Here is a 16,389-nt window from a genome sequence, read left to right on the forward strand (position 1 = left end):
ATTTATGTGTTATAGTATCTCCCCTCACAATACACCCCTCACATTTTTGTAAATAATTTATTATACCTTTTAATGTGACAACACTGAAGAAATGACAATTTGCTACAATGTAAAGTAGTGAGTGTACAACTTATATAACAGTGTACATTTGCTGTCCCCTCAAAATAGCTTAACACACAGCCATTAATGTCTAAACCACTGGCAACAAAAGTGAGTACACCCCTAAGTGAAAATGTCCAAATTGGGCCCAATTAGCCATTGTCACTCCCTGGTGTCATGTGACTCATTAGTGTTACAAGGTCTCAGGTATGAATGGGGAGCAGGTGTGTTAAATTTGGTGTTATCACTCTCATTCTCTCATACTGGTCACTGGAAGTTCAACATGGCACCTCATAGCAAAGAACTCTCTGAGGGTCTGAAAAAAAGAACGGTTGCTCTACATAAAGATGGCCTAGGCTATAAGAAGATTGCCAAGACCCTGAAACTGAGCTGCAGCATGGTGGCCAAGACCATACAGCTGTTTAACAGGACAAGTTCCACTCAGAACAGGCCTCGCCATGGTCAACCAAAGAGGTTGAGTGCACGTGCTCAGCGTCATATCCAGAGGTTGTCTTTGGGAAATAGACGTATGGGTGCTGCCAGCATTGCTGCAGAGGTTGAAGGGGTGGGGTGTCAGCCTGTCAGTGCTCAGACCATACGCCGCATGCTGCATCAAATTGGTCAGCATGGCTGTTGTCCCAGAAGGAAGCCTCTTCTAAAGATGATGCACAAGAAAACCTGCAAACAGTTTGCTGAAGACAAGCAGACTAAGGACATGGATTACTGGAACCATGTCCTGTGGTCTGATGAGACCAAGATAAACTTATTTAGTTAAGATGGTGTCATGCGTGTGTGGCGGCAACCAGTTGAGGAGTACAAAGACAAGTGTGTCTTGCCTACAGTCAAGAATGGTGGTGGGAGTGTCATGGTCTGGGGCTGCATAAATTCCTGATGGCACTGGGGAGCTACAGTTCATTGAGGGAACCATGAATGCCAACATGTACTGTGACATACTTAAGCAGAGCATGATCCCCTCCCTTTGGAGACTGGGCCTCAGGGCAGTATTTCAACATGATAATGACCCCAAAAACACCTCCAAGATGACCACTGCCTTGCTAAAGAAGCTGAGGGTAAAGGTGATGGACTGGCCAAGCATGTCTCCAGACCTAAACCCTATTGAGCATCTATGGGGCACCCTCAAGTGGAAGGAGGAGGAGCACAAGGTCTCTAACATCCACCAGCTCCGTGATGTCATCATGGAGGAGTGGAAGAGGACTCCAGTGGCAACCTGTGAAACTCTGGTGAACTCCATGCCCAAGAGGGTTAAGGCAGTACTGGAAAATAATGGTGGCCACACAAAATATTGACACTTTGGGCCCAATTTGGACATTTTCACTTAGGGGTGTACTCACTTTTGTTGCCAGCGGTTTAGACATTAACCTCCCTGACGGTATTCCTGAGTGTGGCTCGGGGTTAAATTTCAGTCCCATTAGCGGTAACCCCGAGCCACACTCGGGATTACATTGCAGGATCCTGGTGCGGCATTACTTACCTTGTCCCCAGGATCTTGCGATGTCCCCCGCTGGGGCTCTGTCTCCTCCGAAGCCTCTCCGTGCCAGGCTCCGTTCCCTGCAAGCGTCGCGACGCACGGGGGCGGAGCCTGGCGGCAAATTCAAAAAAATGTACAAACCATAACACATACAGTACTGTAATCTTACAGATTACAGTACTGTATGAAATCATTTCACATCCCTTTTGTCCCCAGTGCTTTGGCCCATGCCCTGCATGCAGTTTTATGTTATATATATACTGTTCTTTCTGCCTGGAAACTGGAGATTGTCCATAGCAACCAAAAAGTGTCCTTTTATGTCAAAAGTGGCTTTAGACCAGCGAGAAAACAGTGATAGTAAATTAGAACACTTGCAGAATTGAGCGATAGTGAATCGTGGGGAAATTTATTTTATTATTATTATATTTTTTTTTTTTTATTATTTATATTTATTTATTATATTATAATTTATGTTTTTGTGTTTCAAACTTCATCATACCCAGGATATCTACTAGACTCTTGTTTGGACAGATTTAAGTGTGTTATTGTTAAGAATTACAGGCCTACAATATAAAACGCCAAATTTCCATGCAAAATAATTGTACGGCTTTCAGCACCTAAAATCCGAAATAATCATAACGCCAGGGAGGTTAATGGCTGTGTGTTGAGTTATTTTGAGGGGAAAGAAATTTACACTGTTATACAAGCTGTACACTCACTACTTTACATTGTAGCAAAGTGTCATTTCTCCAGTGTTGTCACATGAAACGTTATAATAAAATATTTACAAAAATGTGAGGGGTGTAGTCACTTTTGTGAGATACTGTATGTAATGTGCCACTTTTAGCTACTCTAAAAAAAGCCCATTCTTTATAGAGCTCAGTGAGCAGTGACTCTACTGGGTGGATCAGTCTGATGGTTCAATCAGATAAAAGGAGCCGCAAAGCAAGCAAGTTGTTTGCCCTACTGTCTCTTTACCTAACCTATATGCTCTTGAATCCTTTGTCATTTGTTTAATATCTAATTATAAAACAGTGTAAATTTGTATATGCAGTTGTGTGTGTTGTGATATGTGAATTGTTCAGCTCAATGGTAGAAGCATTTTTTGTCATGCCAGTCCGAACTTGTGATCTAGCGGATAAGTTCACCTTTTAAAAAAAATAGTAAATGTAAATTTTTTGCAAGTAGGATCCTGGAAAGCATTGCACCCATGATCAGCAGATTCCAGGTGCAAAGCAGGGTTCTTTCAATGTAAGCTATCTGCTTGTACCTCGTATGAGCAGACAGTTACACAATGATAGGAAGAATCAATGAACTACCCAGAGCACTCAACAGCGCTCTGGTAGTTCATCAAGGGCTACAAGCCAACAGCTGCATAGTAATTGTAGTTCATTCATTCATTCACAGAACTCAACTATGAATGAATGACGCAGCTGCACTGACATAACCCCACATGGCCGCGCTCTTTCAAATAGTGACAGTAGGTGCGGCAAGAAGATCCCCAACCTACTGTCACGGGGGGGGTGGGGTGGGGTGGGGGTAGGGAATCAGGAGCCTTAAAAATGGGTGGAACATGTGACATGTTCCCAAAGGTGAACTTATCGTTTAAGGGCTTGCCAGCCCACTTTTGTTAAGTAAAGGAAAATAAAGGTCCACAAAACACAGTTGCTCATGCAGGGGTTTCAGTTTCACACAGACTATCTCACTAGCTCTCCTGGCTCTCTGAAATCACTCCTGAATCACTCAATGAGCCTTTAGTAACAGCTCCCTGCTGTACAGGCCCACTGATGGCCTCTCAGTAGGGGTTTTCCTGATACCCCAGACTCTCTCTCATTTCTCTAAGACTTACAGATTCCCACAGTCCCATTGACTCACCTAGTTGTCCTTGCTTTCTCAGTATCCCAGACTCTCTCTCTCAGTCTACCAGACTTGTGTAGTCACCTCAACTTTCTCGCCCCAATGGGCATAGAATCCCTCCAACATGGAGTACACCTCCCTCCTGGCTGGAGCACACAGCTCTCTCTCGATAGGGCTTTGATCAATTATCTTGTTTATAACGAATGTGCACGCCTACACACCCACACAACCTGCAGGTCTCCAGTAAGACCCACCCAAGACATTTTGAAGCCTTCAAGCTCTAGATCCCGATCCAGGATTACAAAGCCCAGAGAAAAAAAAAAAAACAGTTTTCTCCGCTCAATACAGACACTCCAGAGTCCTGCACTCTGAATTAGTACGAATCCTGTGTGCCTTCTTCCTATACTCACATTGTGGCAGGGTCATGGTGTAATACTGTACTGTACAAAAATAATATTGTTTCACTTGTAAAAAGAGATAAAATATAGAAGAGAAAATCGAATATTATTAGAAGATGAAAACTGATGTCAGTTTGGTTGGTGAAGTCCACTCTTTTGCTGCTAGCCTTAGGAAATAGATAGGAATGTATATTATATTTACTTGTTTTAGTCAGCTTGGTAAAGTATACTTTTCTTTACATTCAGTTGCTTTCTGGTTTCTGGCCTAGACCAAAATTATGTCATGCATCCCGGGAGTCTTTTTTTTTTTTTTTTCATCTGGAGGAGGGGCTTTCTCAGCTAAAATGCCTTCCCGCCTGCATGTACTCTAGGCATAGGGTAGATGGGTTCCAGGAAGTAATGAATCCCCTGTCCTTACTCAAGATGGCTGCAGCTGGAAAATTTTTTTAGGAGGGGGGGCGAGCATTCAACATGATATCTCAACAAAATAACGCCGAGACGTAAATGGATGGGTGGGTTTGCTGTGCATATTAAAAATGAATCAAATCGTTTTTTCCTCGGTTTGTAGTGCTTAGATACAGTTAAGTTCCACTTTAAGACTTCTCTCATCAGAGACTGCATTCCCTTTCCTCTACAGTTATTTAACTAAAATGTCTAGTGGTGGCTGAGCGACAGAAGAAATGAAAAAGTATACACAGTTTGGAAATTGTGTGGCTTGTGGCTGCCACTTTAATCCTCTAGCCCTATGTACCTAAAGGAGAAGTACAGCCAAAGCTTTTTTGGCTGTACTTCTGTGGATCACAGGAGTGCACTTCTTTCTGCACTCCTCTGACCCACTTTCAGCAGACAGCGGTTTGAAGCCCTCTGTCGGCTGACGTCACAGAACCGGTACTGGCTCGGGCAAGATCACAACAATGAAGTCGGGATCTGCCCACATGCCTGGACCGACTCAGACTCTTAGCGAACCGCTTAGAGCCTGAGCTGGCCGCTCCCACCCCCTCCACAGCCGAATGCTCCAGTGAGTGCGGGGAGGGCAGTGCAGAGAGCGGTGACTGACAGTCACCAGGTCTTTGCTCAGCCCAGAGAACTAAGCAATCTGTGATGTTTGATTGCTCGGTTCTCAGTGTTAGAGCTAGCGGGGGACAGATACTGCATCCACCTAGATAAGTATGAATCTACAAAAAAAAATAAAAAATCCCATACATCTCTTTTAACTGCTGAATTCACACTACAATTCTGCACTAACATGGTTGGGGCACTGTATTCATATAAAGTAGATAGATTCTGAATTGCTCTGGAGCACTACTGTGTAGGAAAGGTTACTTTAGCTTCACTAACCCATTAGCCAGAGTTTGCTAGTATATGAAGAGTAGTGAGAAACCCAAGTGGATTCTGAGTTAAACTGTTAGAAATACCGGTAGCTAAATTGATTTATAGAAATAGAATCTGTCTCTCCCTCTGCTGATATTTCGAGGAGGATTGACAAGTAAATGGAACTGTTCAAAACATCATCTTTCTCAGGGGGATCTAATTAAGCCTCCCCTGCTTCAAAAATAAAAGTCAGGTATTCCAGCACTGGCAGAGAGAAACTCTGTATATGAGAACATGTTGTGTTTTCATAACAAAAGCTGCTTGTCACACCACCATGGAGTACTTCATTTAAGCCCTGGACTCTAGTAAGGGAGACCATATATTAAAGCTGAACTCCAGAAAACAAAAAAGTCCTCCCCTGCAGTGGGGCTGCATCTACACTGCAAGGGTTAACTGCTTGTGTATTCCTAGGGGACCTTGAAAAGCACTTTTACTTACCTGATCCTCCACTTCTGCAGGCCTTCTTTGCTGCTAGTTCCTGCAACCTCTTTTCCCCTATGCTCATGCAGTCCAAGGTCCTCTGACATCATCAAGACTAATGCAGGAACCATAGTCCGGAATGACAAGAGACACTTTGCTGCTGGAGTGGAGGGGAGCATTGCTTGTCAGGGCAGAAGAGAATCAGGTAAGTAAATGTGCTTTTCCTGTCCCCTAGACCAGGGGTCTCCAAACTTTCTAAACAAAGGGCCAGTTTACTGTCACTCAGACTTCAGGGGGCCAGACTGTGTCCAGTGGGAATATAGCATGCCCCACCACCAGGGAGTGAAGAATTTTTCAGGATCAGGGATCAGTTAGAGTAAGAAAATTAAGTTGCGGCTGTGGTCAGTAGGAGGAGGAGTAATGCCCCCCTCATTGGCATTAGTGGGAAGAATAGATTGGTATCAGTGGGAAGAATAGTGCCCAGTCATTGGTATAAGTGAGAGAAATACAGTAGCTCCATTGTTGGTGTCAGTGGGAGGAGTAGTGCCCGATATTTATATCAGTCAATGGAATAGTGCTCCTTTGTTGGTATTATTGAGAGGAAAAGCTCCATCATTGGTATCAGTGGGAGGAATAGTGCCCCATCCTTGGTGTCAGTGGGAGGAATAGTACCCCATTGTTGGTTTCAGTGGAAGGATTAGTGCTCCCTTGTTTGTATCAGTGGGAGGAATAGTGCCCACTATTGGTGTCAGTGAAAGGAATAGTGCCCCCTTGTTGGTATCAGTGGGACAAATTGTGCCCACTGTTGGTGTCAGTGGAAGGAATGGTGCTTCATGGTTGTTGTCAGTGGGAGGAATAGTGTCTCATATCAGTAGGAGGAAAAGTGCCCCAAGGGCCAGATAAAGGCAAGCAAAGTGCCACATCTGGGCCTGGAGCCACAATTTAGAGATCACTGCCCTAGACTAAATGAGCTGTTAACTTTTTAGTTTCATAGGGTTCAGCTTTAAGGCCACTAATAGGGGGGGTAGAGCCAGCCCTCCTTCACCGGCCCAATCAATTCAACAGGAGGCCCAGGGTACAAAGGGGACTCTTTAAATACCATACATGCACAGTAATTTCATGGGCAGTTGCTCCCAGCGATTAAATAAAAGTTCAGTGTGCCTTTTAAATTCAGCAAGGGGGCTGGGGATAGAGAAGGGACTATGTATTCATTTTCTGGAGCACATGAGGTAATCCTTTGTGCCACAGCACGGAGGATTAAACCACCTGATTCTGAAACCGAGTAAACAGACATTTCTCTATCCCCGGCTTCCCTGCTGAAATAATGAGGCCTGAGGAACTTTAATTTAATTGCTGGGAACCGCAGCCCGCGGGATTATGGCACGTGCACTGTAAGGTTTTTAAAGTCCCTTCTCTGTGTGTTGGGGGTGTGGGTGTTCCTTTTAGGCCAGCTGTATGGGGTCACGTGATTTCTTATGGTGGCCGTGTTCAGCTTTAAACACTTTTGACTGGACTACTTTGCACCAGCATGACTAGATTCTGGTCAGGAGGTTTAGCCATCTTTTTTTTTTCTCTCAAGTGCAGAGGCAGAAGGGGGCAGACGTTCATGACAAAGCAGATTGGACATGCTGGAGTTGATTTTCCAAAGGAATAGAGACCTTTAATCTAGTTCAGGGGTCTCCAAACTTTCTAAACAAAGGGCCGGTTTGCTGTCCTCCCTACTTTAGGGGGGCCGAACTGTGAACAGTGGAAGTGGATAATGCCTCAAGCTTTGTGGTCAGTGGGTATAAAAAACTACATAGCACCCCTGTGGTTAGGTGGAGGAGGAATAGTTCTCAATCATTGGTATTAGTGGGAGGAATTGTGCCCTCATCATTTGGGTCAGTGGGAGGAATAATGCCCCATGGTTGCTGTCAGTGGGAGGAAGAGTGCACTGTCATTGGTGTCAGTAGGAGGAATAGTGCCCCATCATTGGTGTCAGTGTTAGTGTCCCAAGGGCCAGATAAAGGCACGCAAAGGGCTGCATCCCCTGAATGGAGACCACCAATCTAGTTGATTATGGTTTTGGAAAGTGTATGTTAACAAATAAGGTGAAGCTCTGTTCACTTTGAATACCCAGTCTTGTGCAAGGGAAATTACAGTAAATAAAAACACAATATAAACACAATATCATAATCATACAGTACAGGACGTAGGACCTGTATTCACCAATTATGTGTAGGTTTCACCTTTTTCCCTTATTTATTATTTTGTAGTTATCAACCCTTCAGTTGGCACAATGGCAGTAGTAGACTGGTTACAGATTGCAGAGTTTATGAGTACATAATAGTGTATACATTGCTTTGCTTACTGATGTATGCTCCCACAGGTGTCTGTGTGTACACAGGCAGACATTTGCCATATGCAGTACCTGTCAAATAAAGGTGAATACTCACCTTTCTGACAGGTGGAGTGTTGAAATTTCTCACTATTGCTACATTCTGTGCATTGCTGCTATCTACAGTGCCTTGCAAAAGTATTCACCCCCTTGGCATTTTTCTTGTTTTGTTGCCTCACAACCTGGAATTAACATGGATTATTTCAGGATTTGCATAATTTAATTTACAGAATATGCCCACAACTTTGAAGCTTTTTTTTTTTTTATTGTGAAGCAAACAACAAATAGGACAAAATAACAGAAAAAGTCAATGTGCATAACTATTCACCCCCCTAAAGTCAATACTTTGTAGAGCAACCTTTTGCGGCTGTCACAGCTACAAGTCGCTTTGGATAAGTCTCTATGAGCTTGCCACTTCTTATCACTGGGATTTTTGCTCATTACTCCTTGCAAAACTGCTCCAGGATGGTTTGCGCTTGTGAACAGCAATCTTTAAGTCTGACCACAGATTTTTTTATTGGATTGAGGTCTGGGCTTTGACTAGGTCATTCCAACACATCTTCATGTTTCCCCTTAAACCACTCAAGTGTTGCTTTAGCAGTGTGTTTGGGGTCATTGTCCTGCTGGAAGGTGAACATCCATCCTGTCCTCAAATTACACACAGAGTGGTACAGGTTTTGCTCAAGAATATCCCTGTATTTAGCACCATCCATCTTTCCCTCAACTCTGACCAGTTTCCCAGTCCCGACTGCTGAAAAACATCCCCACAGCATGATGCTGCCACCACCATGTTTCACTGTGGTGATGGTGTTCTTTGGGTGATGTGATGTGTTAGGTTTGCCCCAGACAGCGTTTTCTTTGATGGCCAAAAAGTTCAATTTTAGTCTCATCAGACCAGAGCACCTTCCTCCATCCATTTTGGGAGCCTCCCACATGCCTTTTCGCAAACTCAAAATGTGCCATTTTGTTTCTTGCTGAAAGTAATGGCTTTCTTCTGGCCACTCTGCCATAAAGCCCAACTCTATGGAGCGTATGGCTTATTGTAGTGCTATGTACAGATACTCCAGTCTCTGCTGTGGAACTCTGCAGCTCCTCCGGGTTTACCTTAGGTCTCGGTGCTGCCTCTCTGATTAATGCCCTCCTTGCCCGGTCCATGACTTTTGGTGTGTGGCCGTCTCTTGGCAGGTTTGCTGTTGTGCCATGTTATTTCCATTTGGTTATGATAGATTTGATGGTGCTCCTAGGGATCATCAAAGATTTGGATATTTTTTTATAACCTAACCCTGACTTGTACTTCTCAACAACATTGTCCCTTACTTGTGTGGAGAGTTCTTTGGTCTTCATGGCAGTGTTTGGTTAGTGGTGCCATTTGCTTAGGTGTTGCAGCCTCTGGGGCCTTTCAGAAAGGTGTGTATATGTAATGGCAGATCATGTGACATTTAGATTGCACACAGGTGGACATCATTTCACTAATTATGTGACTTCTGAAGGTAATTGGTTGCACCAGAGCTTTTTTTTGGGCTTCATAACAAAGGTGGTGAATACATACGCACATGCCAATTATCAGTTTTTAATTTCTGAAAAATCGTTTTATGTATATATTTTTCTAATTTTACTTCACCAACTTAGACTATTGTGTTCTGATCCATCACATATAATTCAGATTAAAAAAAAACATTTAACTAAAGGCTATAATGTAACAAAATAGGTAAAAAGCCAAGGTGGGTGAATACTTTTGCGAGGCACTGTAGCACTTCTGGGTGTGTGGGATAGTATGTCCCCCGTGGGCCACTGTAGTTCTTCAGCTGACACATTCATCATTAGTGTGTTCTGTAGTGATATAGGAACTGGCAGAAAAATTACAGTGGTCAGTGGGGGACACTCTGTTACACAGAGCTCAGTGAGAAAGTGAAGTTTCAACATGCATCCTCACGGCAAAAAGGGGGTATTATAATTATTATTGTTATATAGGATTAGTGCAGTGATTAAAAAAAATGCGGGCAAACAGTACAGTTACAATATGACTGAAATACAATACAATACGATACAAGGAATCAGAGCGCCCTGATCATTAGAGCCTAAAATCTTTAACGGGGGGGGGGGGGTCCAGTGGTACAAAAGGTGGGGGATAAGCTGATGGAGAAAATAAAATTTCAGTAGTTAGGTGGAGGTGGGATAGGCTTCTCTAAAGAGACGGGTTTTCAGGGATCACCTAAGGGTGGCTAGAGTAGGAGATAGACAGATTGGATTAGGGTGTTCCAGAGGATGGGAGAGGCTCTGGAGACGTCCTGGAAGTGAGCATAGGAGGAGGTGACAAGGGAGCTAGAGAGCAAGAGGTCTTTGGAGAAGTGGAGAAAACAGTTTAGTTGGCATTTTGAGACTAGGTTATTGTAGTAACGTGGGGCAGAGTTGTGGATGACTTTGTAGGTTGTTGTTAGTATTGAGCCAATGAAAGGACTGGCAGACAGGGGTAGTCGACGCTGAACGGTTGGTAAAGCTGGGCACACACTACAGTTTTTTTTCCTGCAACATGATGGGTTGTGCGAAAAAATCAGCTGCGGTCAGAGACGCTGTACTAATGATCCGACATTAGTGCAGCGATCTCCCCTGCTGAGCTCTTGTGTTCTAACAGGGGGACGATACCCCCACCAGAACACGCCGATCAGCGCTCACTGCCATTAGCTGAGAGTGCTGATCGGGAGTTGTTTGGCTGCTGGTTTTCCGACTTACACACGGGCCGATTGTCAGACTTTTTTTTAACCGGCCAATGTCTCCCGACATTCGGCCCGTGTGTATCCGGCTTTAGGCGGAGGACTCTGGCGACAGCATTTTTGATAGACTGAAGGTAGGATAGCCTGTGTAAGGCTAGGTTCACACTACAGCATGTAGCGGCTCACAGAAGGAGTCCGGCACGTCTCCAGTCACTGTTTCAGGTCAGATTTCAGCCCAAATTTGTGGCTGAATTTGGACCTGAAATGGAACAAAAGACGCACAGGGCTCCTGTGCAATTTGCACTAAAGCCGCTGCAGAGATGTGTGAACCGGCTCCATAGAAAGCCTAGTCACAATCTCCCACTAAGCGAATTGGATGTGCATCCAATTTGCATAGGTGTGAACCCAGCCAAAAGGTAGGCCAGTGAGGAGGGAGTTGCAACAGTCAAGGCAACAGATAACCAGGGCGAGAATTACAAACTTTGTGATGTCATTGGTTAAGAAGGGGTGTATTTTGGAGATGTTACTGAGGTTGCAAGATTTGGACAGTGATTGGTATTAGTATTTTACTGTTAAATTTCAGTGAGTAAGTTTAAAGTTGTTGTAAACCCCAGGAAAAAAAAAAAAACCCTGCAAGACAAAGGTATAATGAGCTAATATGCATCGCACACTAGCTCATTATGAATTACTTACCTGAAATCGAAACCCCTGCAGCCGTCCTCGTACACCGCTCCGGCGGCCGACATCGCTCCCAGAGTTACTTCCGGGTATTGCAGGCACCCGACGTGTGATTGGCTGGAGCCGATATGATGTTACTCCCGCGTATGCGTGCGGGAGCTGCCGGTAACGGCACACTCACTGAAGCAACGTATGTGCCGTTGCTTCAGTTTGCTTCAGTGCGCATGTGCCGATGACGTCGGCACATGCAAATACAGGGGATATCTCCTGAACTGTGCAGGTCTAGGAGATATCCAGGGTAACTACAGGTAAGCTTTATTATAGGCTTACCTGTAGCAAAAAGTGTGTTGTAAGGGTTTACAACCACTTTAAACATTGCTTTAAGGTATGTATTTTAATGCACCAAAGGGCATTGGCATAACCTGAAAGGGTCCTAAAAGTTTTGGTTGGTAAATACAGATACGCTTTACTGACTTTTGAACGAATGTATACATTTCAGAAGGTGTCATTATGCTTATATTCCTGTAGTTCTTAAACTTGCATCTTCAAGACTGATGCTCTACCAGAGCTGTGACACACACCAACCTTTCAGCCTGGGTTTGTTAAATCATTATTTGACAGAAAAATAGATGTGCAGAATGCCTGGCCAACAAATGGAATACATAAATAAAGCAGTATACATATCTTTGAAATAAATACAGATTTATTCAGGGGTAAACCATTAATTAAGTAAAATAAGTGGCCTGTACCAACCACTGTGTCCTTGTCCAATTATCCTTAACTCAAAAGAATTTTAAAAATATGTTTTGCAGCTTGATATTGTGAGATGAAGGACAAAGGATTAATGATAGGATGGATTTACAAGAAATGTAAGCCTTTGTATGTCACATAAGCAGCATATTCCAGTTTCTTAATGCTGTTTTTAGTACAGCATTTCAGCATCACACCCGGCGTCTGAAAAATGTACTAAATGATTTAATCTACGTGTTAAATGCCCAATCTTCTCATCCACATGCTTTGCCAGGAAACAGGTCTCAGCTGTAATTTGATTCCAGCAGTATTAAAACAAATAGCATGGTGTAAATGTCTGAATTAACTAATGTGTTTCAGAGGGACACGGTGCTAAGCAAGAAGGCATCTGGCTCTGTGATTCATGAAATGCTGCTCACCCAGCTGCTCCAGTATGAACACAAGCAGGCAGAGGTAAGTACATGTCTACTTAACAAGCCCCTGCCTCTGGATTTCTGACAACTCTAGATAAAAGTGACAGAAGGTTGCTGAGTGGTATCACCGACAGGTACAATTCCTTCATCAGGGAGATAGGTGTTTTTTCATTAGCTAATACAAGCAAAAGACGCCAATAGCAACCAACTGGGTTGTGTCTTTCAACTTAAGGCCAAACTGAATGTACAATTTTTAGTAGCTCAGGCATGCTGCTAAAATCATCTGTAATTAATTGCCAAGAGTACCAGTTGCTCACTGATGGAACAAATGGCTCCCTGGCTCATACAGTTTATCTATTGGTCAAGACTCCAGGGATTGGCTCCTTGACGGCAGGTATATTTCCCCATTCCCCGACTGCACAAAGTATAATATTTTTAGAAAAAAATTGAAGCTTTACAACCACTTTAGGGGAGAGGATAAGAGACATTTTGTGTAATCAGTGGTTCTCACCCATGCAGGGTGCGGAGTTCTAGGCTGGTCCGCCTGGAGAGGGGAGGACTGATTAGCATTCTCATTTAAGATCTGGAATTCAGAGACTTGGAGAGACTTTGGGTGGGGTAAAGAAGTTCCAAACCCTGATTACAGGGACACTGGCCCCAAGGGTTAACCTGCCTACAAGGGAGGCTTAAAAAATGGAGAAGGAGGAGGTCAGCACCTGTCTGTGAGGTGGAGGGGAACAGTTCACAGCTACAAGATAGTGTAGACTGCCTGGCAACTGAGACTTGGTTTGCTAAGCTCCTGCAGCTTTTCTTGGACCCTGAAGCAGATGGAAACTCTACATTAGGTGTGGGACTGGCACTTTGGTGGTGAGATGTAATATTTCTGTCCATATAGCAGAACTGCGGACTGTTTTGTATTTTTTTGTTTTGCTAAAGAAAAGCTATTTTATTTTCCTGATTTTTTTGAAGAATCAAGACTGTTTCACAAAAAATGTTTGGTGATCCTAAACTCTCCATATTACAATACATATAGTATATCGCAGAACATAGATCAAGATCAGGGGTTCTGACTTCACCCTGATTTTAATGGCTTCAAAATTGTTCCAGGTTAGATAATATGGAAGCCAGAGCTATAGATGAACACATTTCATTTTCAGAAAGCAGTCCGTTGTCAGTTTACCGCTCACTGGAATTCATCATTATTGCTTATTCTCCTAAATGTTCTCAGCCAAAGTCTATGTCTGTTAGAAACTCACAGGTCGCCTACAGAAGGTGTTTCTTAGCTTTACTAAAGTAAATTTACAATAAAACATTCTTTTAAATATAGCGATGTAGATTTTTACTTGTTTTTTAACCAATGAAATTGTGATGTTTATTGTCAGACCTTTTAATGATATGTACTGTATAATTGATTACCATACAATTAACATCCAGTATTATTTAGTGATGTGCATATATGATTACCAAACAACCCCATGTGCCTTCCAGAGAATTGACAATACTTCTGCAGGTCACTTTTCTAAATGACTTACATTTGACTGCACATTTGTGTTGAGCCATGGAATTAGAAATGACAGAAGTCAAAGGATCAGCAATGGCAGCATCCATACTACTTATCAGGATATATGCAGTTCAGGCTTGACAAAGGACATTCACGGCAGTCACAATTGGACACAATATGGAAATACTGATGGCTGTTTCGTTTTAGGTTGAGTACTGGAACTGGAAGGGAGAAATGAGCAAGCATGCATTCACATTTACATCCCACCACAGTATGCAGATGGACCTGTCCAGTTTACAGCAGGCTGTCATGTGAGTATTTACAGTATTTACAATATTTAAAACTGTGTATATGGTTCAATACAATATACTGGGTGAGTGAATACTGTATTACATATATCTGTCTTATAACATGTCAATAATAGTCAGCTACTATTCAGTGAAAGTCTGCAGAAATCTTTAGCTTTAAGCCTCATGCACACAGGACATTTTTTTCCCCCCTGAATGCCTGTGCTCCAGGAGCAGAAAACGCACCTTAAGAAACGCACCTAAGGCACTGACGCCCAGGCTCTGGCAACCAAAAGGGTTCCCATTTCATGGGTATCGGAGTTCAAGTACCTAGTTATACGTATTTCACCCAGGGTGGGAGATTTCATGTACCTAAATTTACTCCCCATACTGGCTACGGTCAAGGTACAGCTTGACGCATGGAGACATCTGCCACTGTCCTTGATAGGAAGGGTTAACCTACTTAAAATGAAGATTCTCCCAGTCTTCTTGTATCTCTTATGGAACACGCCAATTTGGATTCCCTGTTCCTTTTTTAGGAGGGTGAACAGCCTATTTAGCTCCTTCATATGGTCTACAACACATCCTAGGATTGGCCTTCGTACACTACAGGAGCCCTTAGGTCAAGGTGGCCTAACGCTACCTGACTTGTGTAAATACTTTATAGCTGGACAAATGGTGATTGCTAGACGCTGGCTTCAGCAACAGTGCTAGAGGCAGTCCTCATGGGCTCGTATGAGAGCCTGTCCTACTTAGTGTACAGGGGACCTCAGGCCTCTGCGTCTTTGACTGTTACTATACGCGCATGGGACAGAGCACAGATGTTGATGAAATCTGAGGATGGGAGTTGGTCACAAGACACCCCCATACGGTTCAACCCTAGACTACCCCACTTTGGTGCGATCCCTGACCCAGTGGTGTGGGCCAGGGTTGGTATTAAGCAATTGAAACACATAGTAGGGGGAAAAACACTGCTCACGTTCGACCAACTGAAGGATAAATATAATCTTCCCAATTGGTATTTCTTCCGTTACATTCAGTTAAGACACGCTTTCCTGACACAGTTCAGCTCAAACACGCTGGAGCTGAGTGCGTCCCCAGTAAAGAACATGCTCGGTGCTGAGGAGTTGCAAAAACCGCTATCAGCGGTCTACAAGGAATTATTTGTGGAAAGGCCAAAAATTCTCAACAAATGTAGGGATACATGGAGTGCACTGGTAACAGATTTTGGGGGGGAAGATTGGGATGATATGTGGGATTACCCGTCCAGACTCTTGTGTTGACCAGAGACAGGCTATAAAATTCTACATAGGGTGTATTATACCCCCGCGAGGATAGCTGGCATCTATGGTACTGGAGCAGCAGAGTGCTGGCGCTGCACAAATGACCATGCTGATTTTGATGACATATTCCGGCAGTTTCCACGGATATGGGAGTTCTGGATGGGGGTAACACGCACCATACAGAAATTGCTTTTGGTACCGATTCCTGTAATGGTCTCAGTTTGTTTGCTGGGCCTGGTGGAGGAGTTGGTGCCCCAAAGGGCACAAAGAACCATGATTTCTCTTTCCCTTTTTTACCATAAGGCTATTTTATTATGTTGGAAAAAATCTGAACCACCTATTTTCATACTGGAAAGATTTAATCAATAAAGCGCTACCTTTATACAAAGCAACATACTTAAGTAGGGGTTGCCTCAAAAAATTTGAGAGTGTATGGCAATGTTGGCTTGACGCCAAGGACACCTTGATTTGACCTGTTACGATAGGGGAGCGCTGTGACAGAACACTCTGTATGATTGGGTAAAAAGGACAGGTAAACTGGCTTAGATAAATTATCTGACTGTGCGATGAATGGGTGCACCACTGACTCTTGAGTACAAAAGCTTTTATTTGGAAAGTTATTGGTACAGAATGTGTTCCTGATTTGTTGAAATGCTGCACAAGGGATAGGGAGGGGAGCGGGGAGGAAGAGGGAGGTGGAGGACGGGAATTTTTTTGGTACATGTTTGTACTGTATATGTGTTAAAATGTCAATA

At 43.5% G+C, this 16,389-nt stretch overlaps 1 protein-coding gene across 2 annotated transcripts in view; it reads left to right on the forward strand.

Moving 5' to 3' along the window:
- The window catches only part of BAIAP3 (BAI1 associated protein 3), a 597,572-nt gene that overhangs the window by 401,285 nt on the left and 179,898 nt on the right, over nt 1–16,389 (forward strand). For both annotated transcript variants that reach the window (XM_073636787.1, XM_073636789.1), the window contains 2 exons: nt 12,511–12,603; nt 14,272–14,375. In XM_073636787.1, the coding sequence (XP_073492888.1) occupies nt 12,511–12,603; nt 14,272–14,375 (197 nt within the window). The remainder of the gene's footprint in view (nt 1–12,510; nt 12,604–14,271; nt 14,376–16,389) is intronic.

This window comes from Aquarana catesbeiana, linkage group LG06 (assembly GCF_042186555.1).
Source record: "Aquarana catesbeiana isolate 2022-GZ linkage group LG06, ASM4218655v1, whole genome shotgun sequence".
Taxonomy (NCBI): domain Eukaryota; kingdom Metazoa; phylum Chordata; class Amphibia; order Anura; family Ranidae; genus Aquarana; species Aquarana catesbeiana.